Source organism: Leptodactylus fuscus, chromosome 2 (assembly GCF_031893055.1).
Source record: "Leptodactylus fuscus isolate aLepFus1 chromosome 2, aLepFus1.hap2, whole genome shotgun sequence".
NCBI classification, from domain to species: Eukaryota; Metazoa; Chordata; class Amphibia; order Anura; family Leptodactylidae; genus Leptodactylus; species Leptodactylus fuscus.
Genome location: NC_134266.1, coordinates 134,384,007 through 134,399,989, shown reverse-complemented (window position 1 = coordinate 134,399,989; position 15,983 = coordinate 134,384,007). Strand labels below are relative to the sequence as shown.

The following is a 15,983-nucleotide window of genomic DNA, read 5'->3' as shown; positions in this document are numbered from 1 at the left end:
GATGCAGTGGCAATCCCCATGCTATTTAACAGCATCTTAGGGAATGGAGAGAGTTGAAAGGAAAGCCATACCTGCTGTCTTTAACCCCTTAGCGACCCTTGACGTAACTGTACGTCATGGGTCGCATGGGGATGTATGGAGCGAGCTCACACGCTGAGCTCGCTCCATACACGGCAGATGCCGGCTGTATAATACAGCCAGGACCTGCCACTAACAGCAGCGGTCGGTGCCCGAGCCGATCGCTGCTGTTAACCCTTTACACACTGCGGTCAAACGTGACCGCAGTGTGTAAACGGCGCCGGCGGCATGGGCGCCGCCATGTTTCGCCGATCGCCGCCCTCCTGAACGTCACAAGAGGGCGGTGATCGGTTGCTATGACAGCCGGAAGCCTATTGAAGGCTTCCTGGCTTGTCTCTGCACTAGATCTATTAGACGATGCCAGAGGCATCGTCTAATAGAAGTGCTGCGATTTTCCTATTCACTGCAATACTGTAGTATTGCAGTGAATAGTATGAGCGATCAGACTCCCTAGGTTTCAAGGTACCTAAGGGGTCTGATCATAAATGTAACAGAAGAAAAAAAAAAGTTTTTAAAAGTATTAAAAAAATAAAAAAAATATAAAAGTTCAAATCACCCCCCTTTCCCTAGATCAGCTATAAAAGTAATTAAAGAACATTAAACATAAACATATTAGGTATCCCTGCGCTCCAAAATGCCTGAACTATTAGAATATTAAAACATTTATCCCGTACTGCGAACGGCGTAGCGGCAAAAAAAATAAAAACAGCCAAAAAGCGTTTTTTTCAACACTTTGCCTCCTATAAAAAATTGAATAAAAAGTGATCAAACCATCGGATCTTTTCCCAAATGGTATCAATAGAAACGTCATCTTGTCCCGCATAAAAAGACACCACAACCAGCTCCATACATGGAAATATGAAAAAGTTACAGGTGTTAGAACATGATGACACAATTTTTTTTTTCTATTTTGCAAAGTTTATAATTTTTTTAAAAGTATCAAAAATTTTCAAATACTATATAAATTTGGTATCACCGTGTTTGTACTGACACGTAGAACACAGGTAACATGTCATTTGTACCAAACAGTGAATGCTGTAAAAATTAAACCCATAAGAAAATGGCGCAAATACATTTTTTCTCCAATTGCGCCTCATTCTGAATTTTTTTCCAGCTTCCCAGTACATTGCACAGCATATTGAATGGTGCCATTACAAAGTACAATTTGTCCCGCAAACAATAAGCTATCATGTGACTCTGTGAACTGAAAAATGAAAAAGTTATGGCTCTTGAAATGTGAGGAGGGAAAAACGAAAATGCGAAACCAAAAAATGGCCTGGTCCTTAAGGGGTTAAAACCTGACACTGGCAGAATTGTACTTATTTTTTTTCCAGATCTGAGTTGTTTCTAAAGGCTATGACATCTGCCTATTTTCCCATATATTACCTCTCTAGATGTTGTAAGTGCAGCTGTTACTCTTAGGCTAAGGCCCAATGTAGTGAAAAGTGCATTGCGTTTTTCCTCAGCCTTTTCTATTGGGTTTTTGCTGCAGTTTTCTCTGTTTATTCTTTCCTTATAATCTATAGGGGAAATGCTTGCATTTCCACAGCTAATATTGACATTACTTCTCAAAAAACGCATGCATTTTTGAGAAAGCAGCTTTTTTCACAGCTATTTTTTCTCACAATATGTGAATGAGAATAACAATAATCTTATTCACTTTGCTGGTAGACAGGCAGAATTAGGGTCAGTTCATACTAACATTTTCTAACGTCTCTTGCTCTCATCGGTCACAAGAAGGAGGTCTCATGTTTTTTACATTATTGTCAAAGGGGCTCTGTGTCCATCACTACCACCATTAATGTCCTGTGACAGATGAGCGTGTAATAACTACGATTATAAAGGATGTGTGAACGCCCCGCTTCTTCTAGCATATACAAATCTCTCACCCTACAGGAAGCAGGACAGATATAGGAAGATCTCCCAATGCCAGCAGAGAAATATTAATGATTGTTATTGAACAAGCTTTACTTTGATTTGCTGTCAGCTTGCCCCAGTGCTGCTGTGAGGCTCAGTATCATGAAAGAGACTAGGTAAGAGTAGTTCATGTTGTCAAGTACTGTAAGCCCTGCTGAATTGTTTTCCATCGGGAGTAAGTGATTGGTCCTGAACAGAGGAAAAAGAGAATGCATTGCTAAAGGGTATTGTAACATAATGGAAGATGGATTTGTAAGTACAATGAGAAGGGAGAGGACCTATTTCCATTTTGTCCCTGTACTTCTGTAGAGTTTAACATCTGCCGCTCAAGATTTCTGTTGGGGTTTCCATAACTTAAAAATCAAGAATCGAGTCAGCACTGAACTATACATAAATTAACGTGGTCCACCCAGAGGCATAGTCTCTAGGGCCCATCTAAGGCTCACCATGAACAGATGCTGTACATTCATCTATATCTGTGTCTGAAGGATGAATGGTAGAGCAGGAAGGCTTGCTGGCATACAAGATGCCTGCACCCAGGCTGTCACTGCATTGTTCCTCCTGTGCTGAGATACAGAAATCCTGTTTGTGGTCACAGCACCTTGTGAGCAGAAAGAAACTAGAGATGGCAGCTGCAGCAGTTCTGTGCCTTAAAGTATTGCAGACAAGAGTGTAACTTGATGTTGGGGTCTTATTATATGCAGCATCAAAAGGGATGTTTGTGGGCACTATAAAAATAAGGGGGAGATCATTTATATATGAATATAAGGAAGATCATTTATATAAGGGAACATGAATATAAGGGATATTATTTACATTAGTGGTCATGAATATACACTGCTCAAAAAAAAGGAGCTCTCAAATAACACATCCTAGATCTGAATGAATGAAATTGAGTACTTTGTTCTGTGCAACAAAATCACAAAAATAATCAATGGAAATCAAATTTATTAACCAATGGAGGCCTGGATTTGGAGTCACCCCCAAAATTAAAGTGGAAAAACACACTACAGGCTGATCCAACTTTGATGTAATATCCTTCAAACATGTCAAAATGAGGTTCAGTAGTGTATGTAGCCTCCACGTGCCTGTATGACCTCCCTACAATGCCTGGGCATGCTCCTGATGAGATTGTGGATAGTCTCCTGAGGGATCTCCTCCCAGATCTGGACTAAAGCATCTGCCAACTTTGGACAGTCTGTGGTGCAATGTGACACGCTGGAGGAGCTACCAGGAGACAGGCCAGTACACCAGGAGACATGGAGGGGGCCATAGGAGGGCAACAACCCAGCAGCAGGACCGCAAGGAGGAACAGAAGGGGCACTGCCAGAGCCCTGCAAAATGGCCTCCACCAGACCACAAATGTGCATGTGTCTGCACAAACAGTTAGAAACCAGCTCCTTGAGGATGGTATGAGGGCCCGATGTCCACAATTGGGGGTTTTGCTCACAGCCCAACACCGTGCAGGACGCTTAGCATTTGTCACAGAACACCAGGATTGGCAACCAGGGCTGTGGAGTCGGTAAGCCACAGTTGCGACTCCGACTCCTGGATTTTATCAGGTTCCGGCTTCGACTCCTTCATAAATGGCCAATTCGTAACAATAAATTTACTGTTGTAAACTATTAACATCGTGCTTATTCAGTTTCTCACCATCTTATAAGTAATCAGACCACTTAGAGCAAAAACTATATTTATTACAATACAATTAGAATATAGCAAATAACTTTTATAAACTTTTCTAAACTCTTGTAAGTAAATATGCACTAAACACTGTTATGCAGTTAATAAGAAGACATCTATAAATTTGTCCTCAGAAAAAGTATTGCCTCTGTCAGGTCCTCCTTCATGGATGCCCTTAAATCTGATCTAATTATTTTGAGAGCAGAGAACAACCTCTCTACACTAACTTGGGTTGGTGGCAAAGCAGTAACCACTCGGGCAACATCTCTGACAATGTCAGGATACAGTGGAATCGCTTGTTGCACTGTTATTTTTGATGAACGGTCAAGTTTCTCAATTTCTTTTAGTGCACACGAAAAATTCTGCTGAAATGTACTGGCTGTGTTCTTTGATGTGGATGACTCTTCTTCTATGTGGGAACGCTTTGCACGGTCCTTGTGATCCAAATATTTTTCGAAATTAAATTCTTCAGTTGATGATGAGGGTGAAGATGTGGCAGGATGACCAAATTCTTCTTGTTCCTCCTGACTGTTCTGCAACCCTTTCATCCTTACTACTATTTCAAGCAGAGCTTCTTTACCTTTAGTTAGCTGTTGATCATCTAGAACAGGGGTCTCAAACTCAACTCAGCATGTGGGCTGCAGAGCAAGATCCCAGCCAGTCGGCGGGCCGCACTAGGTCTACAAACAAAAAAAAAAAATCAGTACAACAAGTAGAATCGTACATGCAGTTTACTCAGTGTCACAAAACGAACAGAAACTGTAGTTTGCATCACAACTGCTGTTAACTAAGCTAAGCCCTTAAGAAGGTTTCTGTCCACTCAGCTGAGTGCGTTTGCCAGACACCAGACCGTCGACGTTAGGCCTGAAGTTGTGTGTAGTCGCAAGTCGCAAAGTTGCTTTCAGATGTTCGTCAGTCAGTCTCGATCGCAATGCTGTTTTGTTGATCTTCATTGTAGAGAAGAATTGTTCACAAACGTATGTACTGCCAAACATCGCCAGAATTCTAGCAGCTCTGCAGACTAATATTGGAAACTTTTCTCTCGGAACGAACTTGTAGAATTCTGGAACGCCAACATCAGTGTACTTCTGTTTCAGAATAGTGTCACACTGCAAGTCCAGTAGTTCCATCTGGACTTCTTCTGGAACGCTCTGCACATCAACTGCAAATGGAGTTGCAAAAAGTGCAAAATGCGGTTCCAGAGCCGTGAATTCCTGAAAGCGATGTTCAAAATCATCTAGTAATCTGGTCAACATTTCTGCATAGTATTTCAGGCGTTGTAAATCGACAGCACCTAACGACTTTAGAGCTGAGAAATGAGCCATCAGTGCATTGAGGTGTTGTGTGACATCTGTCAGAAAAGCTAGATCCGATAGAAATGTTGGCTCACACAGCTCAGGAACGTCTCTGTCTTTCATTGCCATGAACAATGCTATTTCCTGCCTCAGAGCAAAAAATCTCTGCAGCACTTTGCCACGACTCAACCATCTGACTTCTGTATGATACAGCAACTCCGCCTCTAAATCGGCTAGAAATGACACAAACTGCCTGTGGTTGAGACCCCTTGCACGTATGAAGTTTGCTGTCTTCACAACAACATCCATGACTTCCTTCAGTTGTATATTTTTGGCACAGAGTGCTTCCTGGTGCAAAATGCAGTGTATGGCTGCAAAAGATCCGCTCAAACTGAGCCGATTCAGTTTGTCCTTCAACAATCCGACAACACCAGCCTTCTGTGAACACATTGCTGGAGCACCATCTGTGGCCACTGAAACGAGTGTGTCCCATGGTAGTCCACATCTGTCAATACAAGCTTCCAGTTCTTGAAAAATGTCCTGACCGGTCGTCGTTCCTTTCATCGGTAGCATGTCCAATAACTCTTCAAAGACGTTGAAGTTTGCGTCGACCCCTCGGATGAATACGGCACAGTACACGGTATCTGTTACACCAGTGGACTTGTCCAGTGCAATGGAATACGCTTCAAAATTCTTTGCAGCTGCAATCAGTTGCTGTTGTACATCGTCGGCTGACTCCGTGATCCTGCTGGCAACTGTGTTTGCAGACAAACTTATACCTTCGAAGAGCATCTTTTTCTCGGGACAAATAATTTCACACGCCTTTATCATGCATTCTTTTACAAACTGGCCTTCAGTGAATGGTCGTGACGCCTTTGCCATCATCTCGCTAACAACAAAGCTTGCCTTCATGGAATCTCTGCTTGCTGTGTTAACACGTGCAAAAAAGTTTCTTTGGTTGGCGAACGATGCCTTCAAGTGATGGGCTTTTTCCTCGTGAATTGTGCCAGTCAGTGCAGCAAACTGTTGTTCATGCAGCGTATCATAATGTCTACGCACGTTGTACTCCTTGGGCACAGAGATGCATTGCAGACAAATCAGACAGGTGATTTTGTCGCCTACTTGCGTAACAAAATATAAATTTTCCCACTTGTCCTGAAACAGTCGTTTTTCATCCGCAATCTTTTGCTTTTTAGAACACGACGACGACATTGTTAAACAGTCCAGGGCAAAGCTATAATAGGCTATTTTCCCGGCGAACAATTTTGTGGGCCCACAGACTAATCCACGCCAAGCCTACTTGTATGTTCATCGTATGTATAGAAAAAAGAAAATAGTGGCACTACTGCTTTAACAGAGGCAGATCTTGATTCATTGCAGATTTAAATTAGAAACATCTGAGTTCAGCTCAAAAAGCTCATACAAGCTACTTGTATGTTCCATTTCTCTAGTCTAGCATCCTAGGTAGATAAACTGTATTATGTGTCTTACTTATTTCTATGGTGCTTTCCCGTGGATGCCCCGCCCAAAGCCTGGCGACAGCGCGTCTTACTTACTTCTATGGTGCTTTCCGGTGGATGCCCCGCCCAAAGCCTGGCGACAGCGCGTCTTACTTACTTCCGCTGTCCGGATATCCGCTGTCGCCAGGCTTTGGGCGGGGCATCCACCGGAAAGCACCATAGAAGTAAGACGCATAATACAGTTTATTATCTACGTAGGTCCTACGTAGATAATAAACTGTATTATGCGTCGTAGGATGCTTCTGCGGGCCGCACAAAACTGTTTGCCGGGCCACGAGTTTGAGACCCCTGATCTAGAAGAATCCGATGCATTGGGTCTACATAAACAGCTGCCAAAAGGACGTTATTTTGTAATAGGAGCTCCTCTCTCCGTTTCATTGGTGTAGCAATGCCACTTGCAATTAACCCTCCTCTTTGGGACAGGCGAAACAATCTTCCTCTTCTGAGTAGCAGGCAGCTGTGAGATGCTTGGAAGACGCACACCTAGTATACATCTAGTCTAGAGGAGGAGCTTTACTACTAAGAATTTGCAACACATTAGCACTTTCAGTTTCATTTCATACATTGTAAGTAGGGGGGTTGGGGCAGCATGAGGTTAACCAAGTATAAGAATACATAAGGGCAGTGTAGAACAGTGACACACAAGAAGTAAGAAATGTCTCTATCTCCAGCAGAACTGCTTATCACTGTTGTTCATAGTTTGATAGAACATATATATTTGAGTAACATTTATAAAATTCATATGAAAATTCAATTATGAAATATTAATACTTTATTTTAAAGCTGGAGTCTGAGTCGGTACATTTCTACCAACTCTGACTCCGACCAAAACTAACTCTGACTCCACAGCCCTGTTGGCAACTTCACCACTGGCACCCTGTGCGCTTCACAGATGAAAGCAGGTTCACACTGAGCACATGTGACAGACGTGACAGTCTGGAGTCACCGTGGAGAGCAATCTGCTGCCTGCATCATCCTTCGGCATGACCGGTTTGTCAGTGGGTCAGCATTTCTTTGGAGGGCCGCACAGCCCTCCATGTGCTCGCCACAGGTAGCCTGACTGCCATTAGATACCGAGATAAGATCCTCAGACCCCTTGAGACCATATGCTGGTGCGGTTGGCCCTGGGTTCCTCCTAATGCAGGACAATGCCAGACCTCATGTGGATGGAGTGTCAGCAGTTCCTGCAAGATGAAGGCATTGAACCCATGAACTGCCCCCCCAGTTCCCCAGACCTGAATCTGATTGAGCACATCTGGGACATCATGTCTCGCTCCATCCACCAACCTCACGTTGCACCACAGACTGTTCAGGAGTTGGCAGATGCTTTAGTCCAGGTCTGGGAGGAGATCCCTCAGGAGACCATCCACAACCTCATCAGGAGCATGCCCAGGGGTTGTAGGGAGGTCATACAGGAATGTGGAGGCCACACACACTACTGAGCCTCATTTTGACATGTTTTAAAGGACATTACAAAGTTGGATCAGCCTGTAGTGTGTTTTTCCACTTTAATTTTGGGGGTGACTCCAAATCCAGGGCTCCATTGGTTAATTAATTTGATTGCCATTGATGATTTTTGTGTGATTTTGTTGTCATCACATTCAACTTTGTACACAAAGTATTCAATGAGAATATTTCATTCATTCAGATCTAGGATGTGTTATTTGCATGTTGACTTTTTTTTGAGCAGTGTAGTAGGGGATCATTTATATAATGAGAGATTAGGAGGCACTTGAGCTTTATTAAAGGGATTTTCCAGCTCATTTTTATTGAAATTAAAATAGATCAGTGGGTTTCTGACACTTAGGACCCCCATTGATGAGTGTTTGAGGGGCCATGCACACATGCAAGAAGTCTGCCCCATTCATTCTTTATATTGTGCAATATCTGTTTTAGGCTTAGGCCCCACGTAGCAGACTACAGCAAATAAAGCACTGTGGAAAAAACCACAGTAGCAATGCATTGCGGTTTTTCCCGCAGTGCTTCCATTATACATGTAGGGAATCCGCCAGAATAGGTATAAATGACATGCTGACACTTCCAAAATTGTGCCAGATTTGGAATTCGCGGCGTGGTCGCTGTGCATATACTTCCACAATGTGTGGATGGGATTTGCTCGAATCCCAACATCTTTGCAGGGATTTTAAAATGCGTAGTTTTTGCGTTTACACCCCGTGGAGCCCAGGCCTTATAGTGACCATGTGATGTAATTACATCCTTGTTCCATAGAAGCGTATAGGAAGAGGCTACTACATCACATGGCCACTATGAAACATATAAAATGTAAATAGAAAATTTACAGCTACCCTTTAGCTGATCAGCAGGGGTTGCAGGTATTTAAACCGAACTGACTTTTTTACATTGATAAAAAAAAAACCTTTAGTTTAGCACACAGGGGACATTATTAATAAGGTGAGCTATTTAAGAGGCCAAAGCCAGGAGTGGATTGAGCAGAAAGTAGCAGTATAAGTATTTCCTAGTAATTCCCCATTCCATTTGTTGCCATTCTTGGCTTTGACCAAGAAGAAAAAGTCTTCAACAAAAAAGCTGCATTTCTGCAACCTGGGGCCTAAGCCTAAGGGTGCATTCACACGGAGGAAAATGGTGTGGAATGTTAGCGCTTAAAAAAAAAAAAAAAAAAGCCTCCCTTTGGCCTCAATGGGTTCCCTTTTCAGCTAGTAGAAAGGAACCCACTGAAGTCAATGGGAGGCTTTTTCAGCGCTGAAATTCCACGCCAAATTCCTCATTTTCCTCTGTGTGAATGGACCCTTAGGGTTTCTAGAGTGAAAATTTTGGTGCCTTTAACCCCTTCCCGACATGCGCTGTAATAGTACGGTGCATGTTGGGTCTAACTATGGCGACCGCCCGGGAGCCGGGCGGCCGCCATAGCCGCCGGGTGTCTACTGCTTTAAGCAGTAGACAATCGGCTCTAATGCCTCCGATCGGTCCCCGGACCGATCGGAGGCATTAACCCCTCCGGCGCCGGAGGCGCCATTTTCCCAGCAGCGCATGGGCGCCGCCATTTTGGCCGGGATCGCCGGCTTCTGGAGCATGCTCCAGGGCTGACGTCCCGTTGCCATGACAGCCGGGAGCCTTGTACAGGCTCCCAGGCTTGTCTGCAAAGCCTTTCTTTTGCAGGCTGGTCTATGCAGCCTGCAAAAGAAAGGATGCTTTTTTGCAATGCATTGCAATGCATTAGCATTGTAATGCATTGCATTAGTGATCAGACCCCCTGGGGTTCAACACCCCTAGGGGGTCTAATAAATGCAAAAAAAATAAATAAATAAATAAAAAGTTAAAAAAAATATAAAAAAATATAAAAAAATATAAAAAGAATTAAAAGTTCAAATCACCCCCCTTTCCCTAGAACACATATAAAAGTAGTTAAAAACTGTGAAACATATACATGTTAGGTATCCCCGCGTCCGAAATCGCCCGCTCTACAAATCTATAAAAATATTTTTCCTGTTCGGTAAACGCCGTAGCAGAAAAAATAGTCGAAAGTGCCAAACCGCAGTTTTTTCACTGTTTTGATTCTGATAAAAATTTGAATAAAAAGTGATCAAAGCAATAACATTTCCCGAAAATGGTAGAACTAAAAAGTACACCCGGCCCCGCAAAAAAAGACGCCCTATGCATCCCCGTACACTTACGTATAAAAAAGTTACGGCCATCGGAATATGGCGACTTTTAGAAAAAAATTTTTTAACACAGTTTTGGAATTTTTTTTAGGGGTCAAAATGTAAATAAAACCATATAAATTTGGTATCCCTGGAACTGTACCGAAACACAGAATATAGGGGACATGTCATTTTGGCTGCACAGTGAACGCCGTAAAACCAAAGCCCGTAAGAAAGTCGCAGAAATGCATTTTTTCTTCAAATCCACCCCATTCTGAATTTTTTTCCTGCTTCCCAGTACATTATATAGAATAATTAATGGTGGCATCATGAAGAAAAGTTTGTCCCGCAAAAATTAAGACCTCATATTGCATATTTTGCTATAGACTCCCAACAAACAGGTTAGAGAAATTAGGCCACAGACAGAAACTCTTATGACCTCTGTTATATAAGTGGGGGCCTACGGCTACCCTCAGTGTATATGCCAAAAATGTTCCTGTTGTACATGCCAAATATGTTCACACTACTGTGTACAAAGCTTTAAAAATGTAAAATGTTTTGTTTTGCGTGTACAACAGATTTCCTCTTTGGAACGTTGGTTGTGGTACATTAGTTCCCCAGGTTTGGTAAAACCTTTGTTAATGTTCTATTACTACTTCATATGCCTTTCTTTCCTCCTTAGGCTGGCCACTGAATGCTCTAGTTTTGTACTCTTATTTTCACCAATATGGATTAATAAAAAAGGATTGTTAATTTCTTACCTGCAGTAGTGGAGCAGGGTGTGCCAGCCATGACTTTATAAGAGGCCATGCTGCAAAAACTGTTCCCTGTCGTCCGTACCAGCGGCACAATGTGGGGTATTTCTGCCCCTGTGTGCTGGTAGGACAGGCGGATTTTTAATTAGCCAATCAAAAGCGTGGCTGGCCCTATAAGAGGGCACAAGAACCTCCCCTCTGCGTGTTTTTTTCTGTCCTGTGTGGTCAAGGACAGGTGGGGAGGACTTGTGTCCTCTTATTTTAGGCTCTATGGGTTACCTACCTTTGGAGCATAATTCTTCTTTCTTCAGTTTCTGACCTTCTTGATTGAAGGTTCCTTCCCCTGTCTGGGAAAAAAAGTTTTTTTAGCCTGCGTGGCTCCTTTCCTTCCCTCCTACCTCCCTCCCTCCCCCCCTCCCCTCCTTCTCCCTCTGGCTCACCTGTCAGCACATCTCGTGCTGGTGAGTTGGCCCGGCACTCTGCCGCGGGGCTCTCTCGCTGTCGCTCGCGGACGTGCTCTGCCGGAACTAAGTTCCCAGCGGAGAGTTTCCTGCGTCCGCATTTGCCGGGCGCACACTTCCGGTTGTCCCCGGAAGTATAGCGGCGCCATTGAAGGTCCTGGCGCCGGCGAAGGATGTTTTCTCCGGCTTTCTGCTTATTGCAGAATCTAGCCTGCACGCACGTCCGGGCCAGGAATTGAGGGGGTAGGCGCCCCTGCTGGGGCTGTATGAAGAGGGGGGGGGGGGTAACCTTTTTCTCTTCCTGGAGGGTACATGTGACTATGGCCCCTCCCATTTCCGGCCGGCCGGGTTAAAGGTCAGGCCGGCCGGTTATTAGTTACCTTCTCCTTTCTAAGGCGGAAGGCTGTGCATCAGAGGTTGTTGCTTAGCTTCAAGTCTCCTTTTGCCTCCAAACCAAACCTTCAGTTTCTTGTCACCTTGCTGTCCGGTCTAGGACACGGTAAGATCTACCCCTTCTTTTGATATTTGGTAGAATATGTTGGTGACAATTTTGCATGGTCTATGGTCTCTCTGTAGGATATGTCTTCCTCTACTACCCCCCCTGGGGATTATAGGAGGAAATCTACTGCCAAAAGGAAGCACCTTTCCTGTTTTGACTGTGACACACCGCTCCCTGATGGTAGGTAGCGGCTTAAGAGGTTATCCCTCTGGGGTACTACCGGTCCTATAACCCGCCTATTATTTTTAGGCTATGAGTGGGCCCGTTGTCATGGTTGCAGAGGCCCCCCACCTGAGGAGCCTTCTCCTAGAGATATGATGGCCTGGGTCAAGGAGATGGTGAGTTGGGCATCGCTTGGGTAAGGATAATTCCCTTGCTTGTACTCTCTATTTATTTTTTGCAGGATGATTCCCTCAAAGGCATACAGTCTACCTTGTCTCAGCTCGCCAAGAGACCATGCACAGAGCATCGTTCCTCGTCCCTCCCTCCCCTGGAACATCTACGGGTGGCAGAGGATGTTTCCTCCGAGGACGACTCTGTAGTTTCCAGCAGACCTGTGTTCCACTATGAACAAACAGGCAGGCTGCTGAAGTCCATCCGGTCTACAGTGGGCCGAGATGTTGACGGGGAAGCCTCCACGTCTGCCTCTGGGGGACATATTGCCTTCCATGCGGACGCCACGCTGACCGACCTCATGGTGCAGCAGTGGAAGCAGCCAGAAAAAGGACATTCATTATCCAGGATCTTTAAGCACCTGTTCCCTATGGATTCAACTCAGTGGGATTCCTGGGGGCCTCCCCCGAAGGTGGATCTAGCCGTGGCGAAGTTGTCTCGTAGAACCCTGGTGCCCCTTGAAGATGGATCAAATCTTCAGGATCCTTTGGATCGCAGGGCTGACGCCACCCTAAAGAAGGTTTATTCTGCTTCCTCTGCCCAAGCCTCAGTAGCCATAGCCTCTACCACTGTGGGCGATTTTCTTCGTAACCGCCTAGCCACCTTGGAGCGGGATATTGATTCCGGTGTGGACAGGGATGACATCTTGGCTTCCATGAAGAATATTCATAGGGCCGCAGATTTTTTGGCAGAATCTTCTCGCCATCAGTTGAGAATTTCAGCCAAGTCGATGGCGTTGTCCACTGCGGCCCGCAGACCCCTGTGGCTAAAGCCTTGGCGTGCAGACTTTGCATCCAAGGCTGCTCTTTGCGCGCTCCCTTTTGAGCCAGGAAGAGTATTTGGGCAGGGCTTGGATACTATCATAGAGGGATTAGCTGAAGGTAAGGGGAAGTCCTTACCTCAAGCTGCCAGAGGCAGACGTGCCCCCTCTAGAGGCAGAGGTTCCGCCTCTAATTATAGACGCCCAACCCAGCAAAGGCGTCCCAGATATCGTCCTAGAGGTTCCGGACGTGGTGCTTCCAGGGAGGACACCAAGAGGAAGCCGGAATTTTGACGCGGGGCAGCTCCCTGTGGCCCCCCTTCCTGTGGGAGGACGTCTTTCGGTTTTTTTCAGAGCTTGGGTCACCCATATTCAAGATCCATGGGTGCTAAGAATTATACAGCACGGTTATCTTATCAAATTCCACCTTCCACCTCCAGATCGGTTTGTTGTCACCAGAACCCTTCCACCTTCCCAACAGGCCAGTTTAGAGGCCTTGGTCGCCGAGTATGTCATCAAAGGCGCCCTGGAGAAGGTCCCAGCCTCAGATCTCGGTCTGGGAGTTTACTCCCCCGTCTTTCTGGTCCCCAAAGTCACCGGGGGCTGGAGAATGATAATAGACCTGAGGTATCTCAATCGCTTTATCAAGAAGAGGTCATTCCGTATGGAAACCGTGGATTCCGTGTCTGCTTTTCTCCAGCCAGGAGACGTGATGGTTACCCTCGACCTGAAGGACGCCTACCTTCATGTCCCTATTGCTCACTCCCACAGGAAATTCCTCAGGATTGCCGTTTCTATGGCCGGCCACAGGGAGCACTTTCAATTCACAGCTCTGCCGTTCGGCATCACATCCGCCCCCCTGGTATTTACCAAGGTGATCGCTCCGGTTGCTGCGGCCCTCAGACTACAGGGCCTCTTCATCGTTCCTTACCTAGACGACTGGCTTCTGAAAGCTCAGTCTCCGGCTGCTCTCCTCCAGCAGCTCAACCTTGCCATCAGTTTCCTACAAGAGTTAGGATGGATCATCAATTGGGAGAAGTCCGAAATCGTTCCTTCCACACGGAGGAAGTTCCTCGGGTTCATAGTGGATTCAGAAACGATGCAGATCTTCCTCTCCAGCCCAAGGAAAGAAAGGATCCAGGCCGGTGCACGGTTTCTATTACACACCCGGCGGGTAACTATCCGCACCGCCATGAGGGTCCTCGGCCTAATGTCATCCTCGGCCAGAGCAGTCCCTTGGGCTTTATGGCATTTGCGTCCCCTGCAGATGGAAGTGTTGACAACCTGGAACAGGTCTCCACGGGGACTGCACAAGAAGATCTGCCTTTCTCCCGCTACCCGTCTTTCCCTCAGATGGTGGATACACCTGAAAGACGGAAGGTCCACGGTCCCAACATTGTGGACCCTGTTGACAACAGATGCATCCCAGTGGGGATGGGGAGCCCATTGCCAGGACAGGACTGTACAAGGACGATGGAGATGTCCGGAGCTGGGATCTTCCAATCTCAAGGAACTCAGAGCTGTGTACTTGGCCCTAGTGCACTTTGCCCCGGAGTTGAGAGGCAGGTCTGTCAAGATCAGGTCAGACAACATGACGGTGGTTGTTTACATAAACAAACAAGGGGGCACCAGGTCACCAACCTTACTGAGAGAGACGAATCTTATATTTGCCTGGGCAGAGAAGAACCTAGCCCAGTTATCCGCTGTTCACATAAAGGGCTCCCTGAACATAGTAGCGGATCATCTGAGTCGGGGTATTACCGTATCAGGAGAATGGTCTCTCAATCCAGACGTTTTTCAACAGATCGTCCAGAGATGGGGTCTCCCGGAGGTCGATCTAATGGCTACCCGACTCAATGCCAAGGTAGGGACCTTCTGCTCCCTATACCAGGAGGACAATCCCTTGGCAGTGGATGCCCTGTCCATCCCATGGAGGTTCAGGCTGTTTTACATATTCCCTCCAATTCCAATCATACCGAAGGTATTGATCAAAATAAGACAGGACCAAGCCTCGGGAATAGCCATAATCCCGTTCTGGCCAAAGAGGGCTTGGTTTGCTCAGCTCATACTAATGAGTCAGGGCATATATTGGAGGCTTCCCCCTCTCCCAGATCTGGTAACCCAAGGAGAGCTGAGATGCCAGGATCTGAGGAGACTCAACCTGACAGCCTGGAGGTTGACCAGTCCCTATTGAGGAATAGAGGACTGTCACAAGCCGTCTTGAAGACCCTATCCAGCGCCAGAGCGGATTCGACTAACAGGAATTACCGTCGAATTAGTAACATTTTTAATGCCTGGTGTCTGCATCAAGTGGACTCCACTGGTCCCCCGACTGAGGCGATCCTGGACTTCCTTCAAGACGGACTAGACAGAGGTCTGGCTGCGGCCACACTCAAAGTACACGTAGCGGCCCTGTCCGCCTATCTGGGGAGGCGTTTGTCTCAGGATCCTTTAGTGAGCACCTTTATTAAAGGGGCAACTAGGCTGAGACCGGTGGTGAACACCCCTGTCCACCAATGGGACCTGATTCCGGTCCTGAATGCTCTTTGCGACCAACCATTCGAACCCCTGGAAGAAGTCTCACTTAAGTTACTAACTGGCAAAATGGCTCTACTATTGGCAGTTACAACTGCCAAAAGAGTTAGTGAGCTACAAGCCTTGTCTGCCGAGGAGCCATATACTATATTTTTTCCGGACCATGTGCAGCTTAGGTTCCTCCCAGGATTTCGTCCCAAGATTCCATCTGCTGCAAATAGGAACCAAACTATTTCTCTTCCAGCATTTTTTCCCTTCCCCTCTTCATCTGAAGAGGAAAGATGGCACAGGCTGGATGTTATCAGATGTCTGCAAATTTATCTGCAGCGTACTCGCCCTTTTAGGCAGGCCGAAAACCTGTTAATCAGTTATACGGGGAAGAATAAAGGCGCCAAGGCCGCCAAGGCCACGATATCCCGCTGGGTCTCCGATACCATAAAAGTCGCCTATACCGCCCAAGGGCGTCC

General features: G+C 45.9%; 1 protein-coding gene across 1 annotated transcript; it reads right to left on the bottom strand.

Moving 5' to 3' along the window:
• Positions 1 to 4,478: 4,478 nt before the first annotated feature.
• On the bottom strand, positions 4,479 to 6,185 carry LOC142194084 (general transcription factor II-I repeat domain-containing protein 2B-like). The gene has a single exon (XM_075263111.1). The coding sequence runs from the start codon at positions 6,183 to 6,185 to the stop codon at positions 4,479 to 4,481; it is 1,707 nt and encodes a 568-aa protein (XP_075119212.1).
• Between the last annotated feature and the right edge of the window lie 9,798 nt (positions 6,186 to 15,983).

Bases quoted from the DNA above. Each gene is read 5' to 3' on its own strand.
- LOC142194084 (XM_075263111.1), bottom strand. From the start codon at position 6,185: ATGTCGTCGTCGTGTTCTAAAAAGCAAAAGATTGCGGATGAAAAACGA.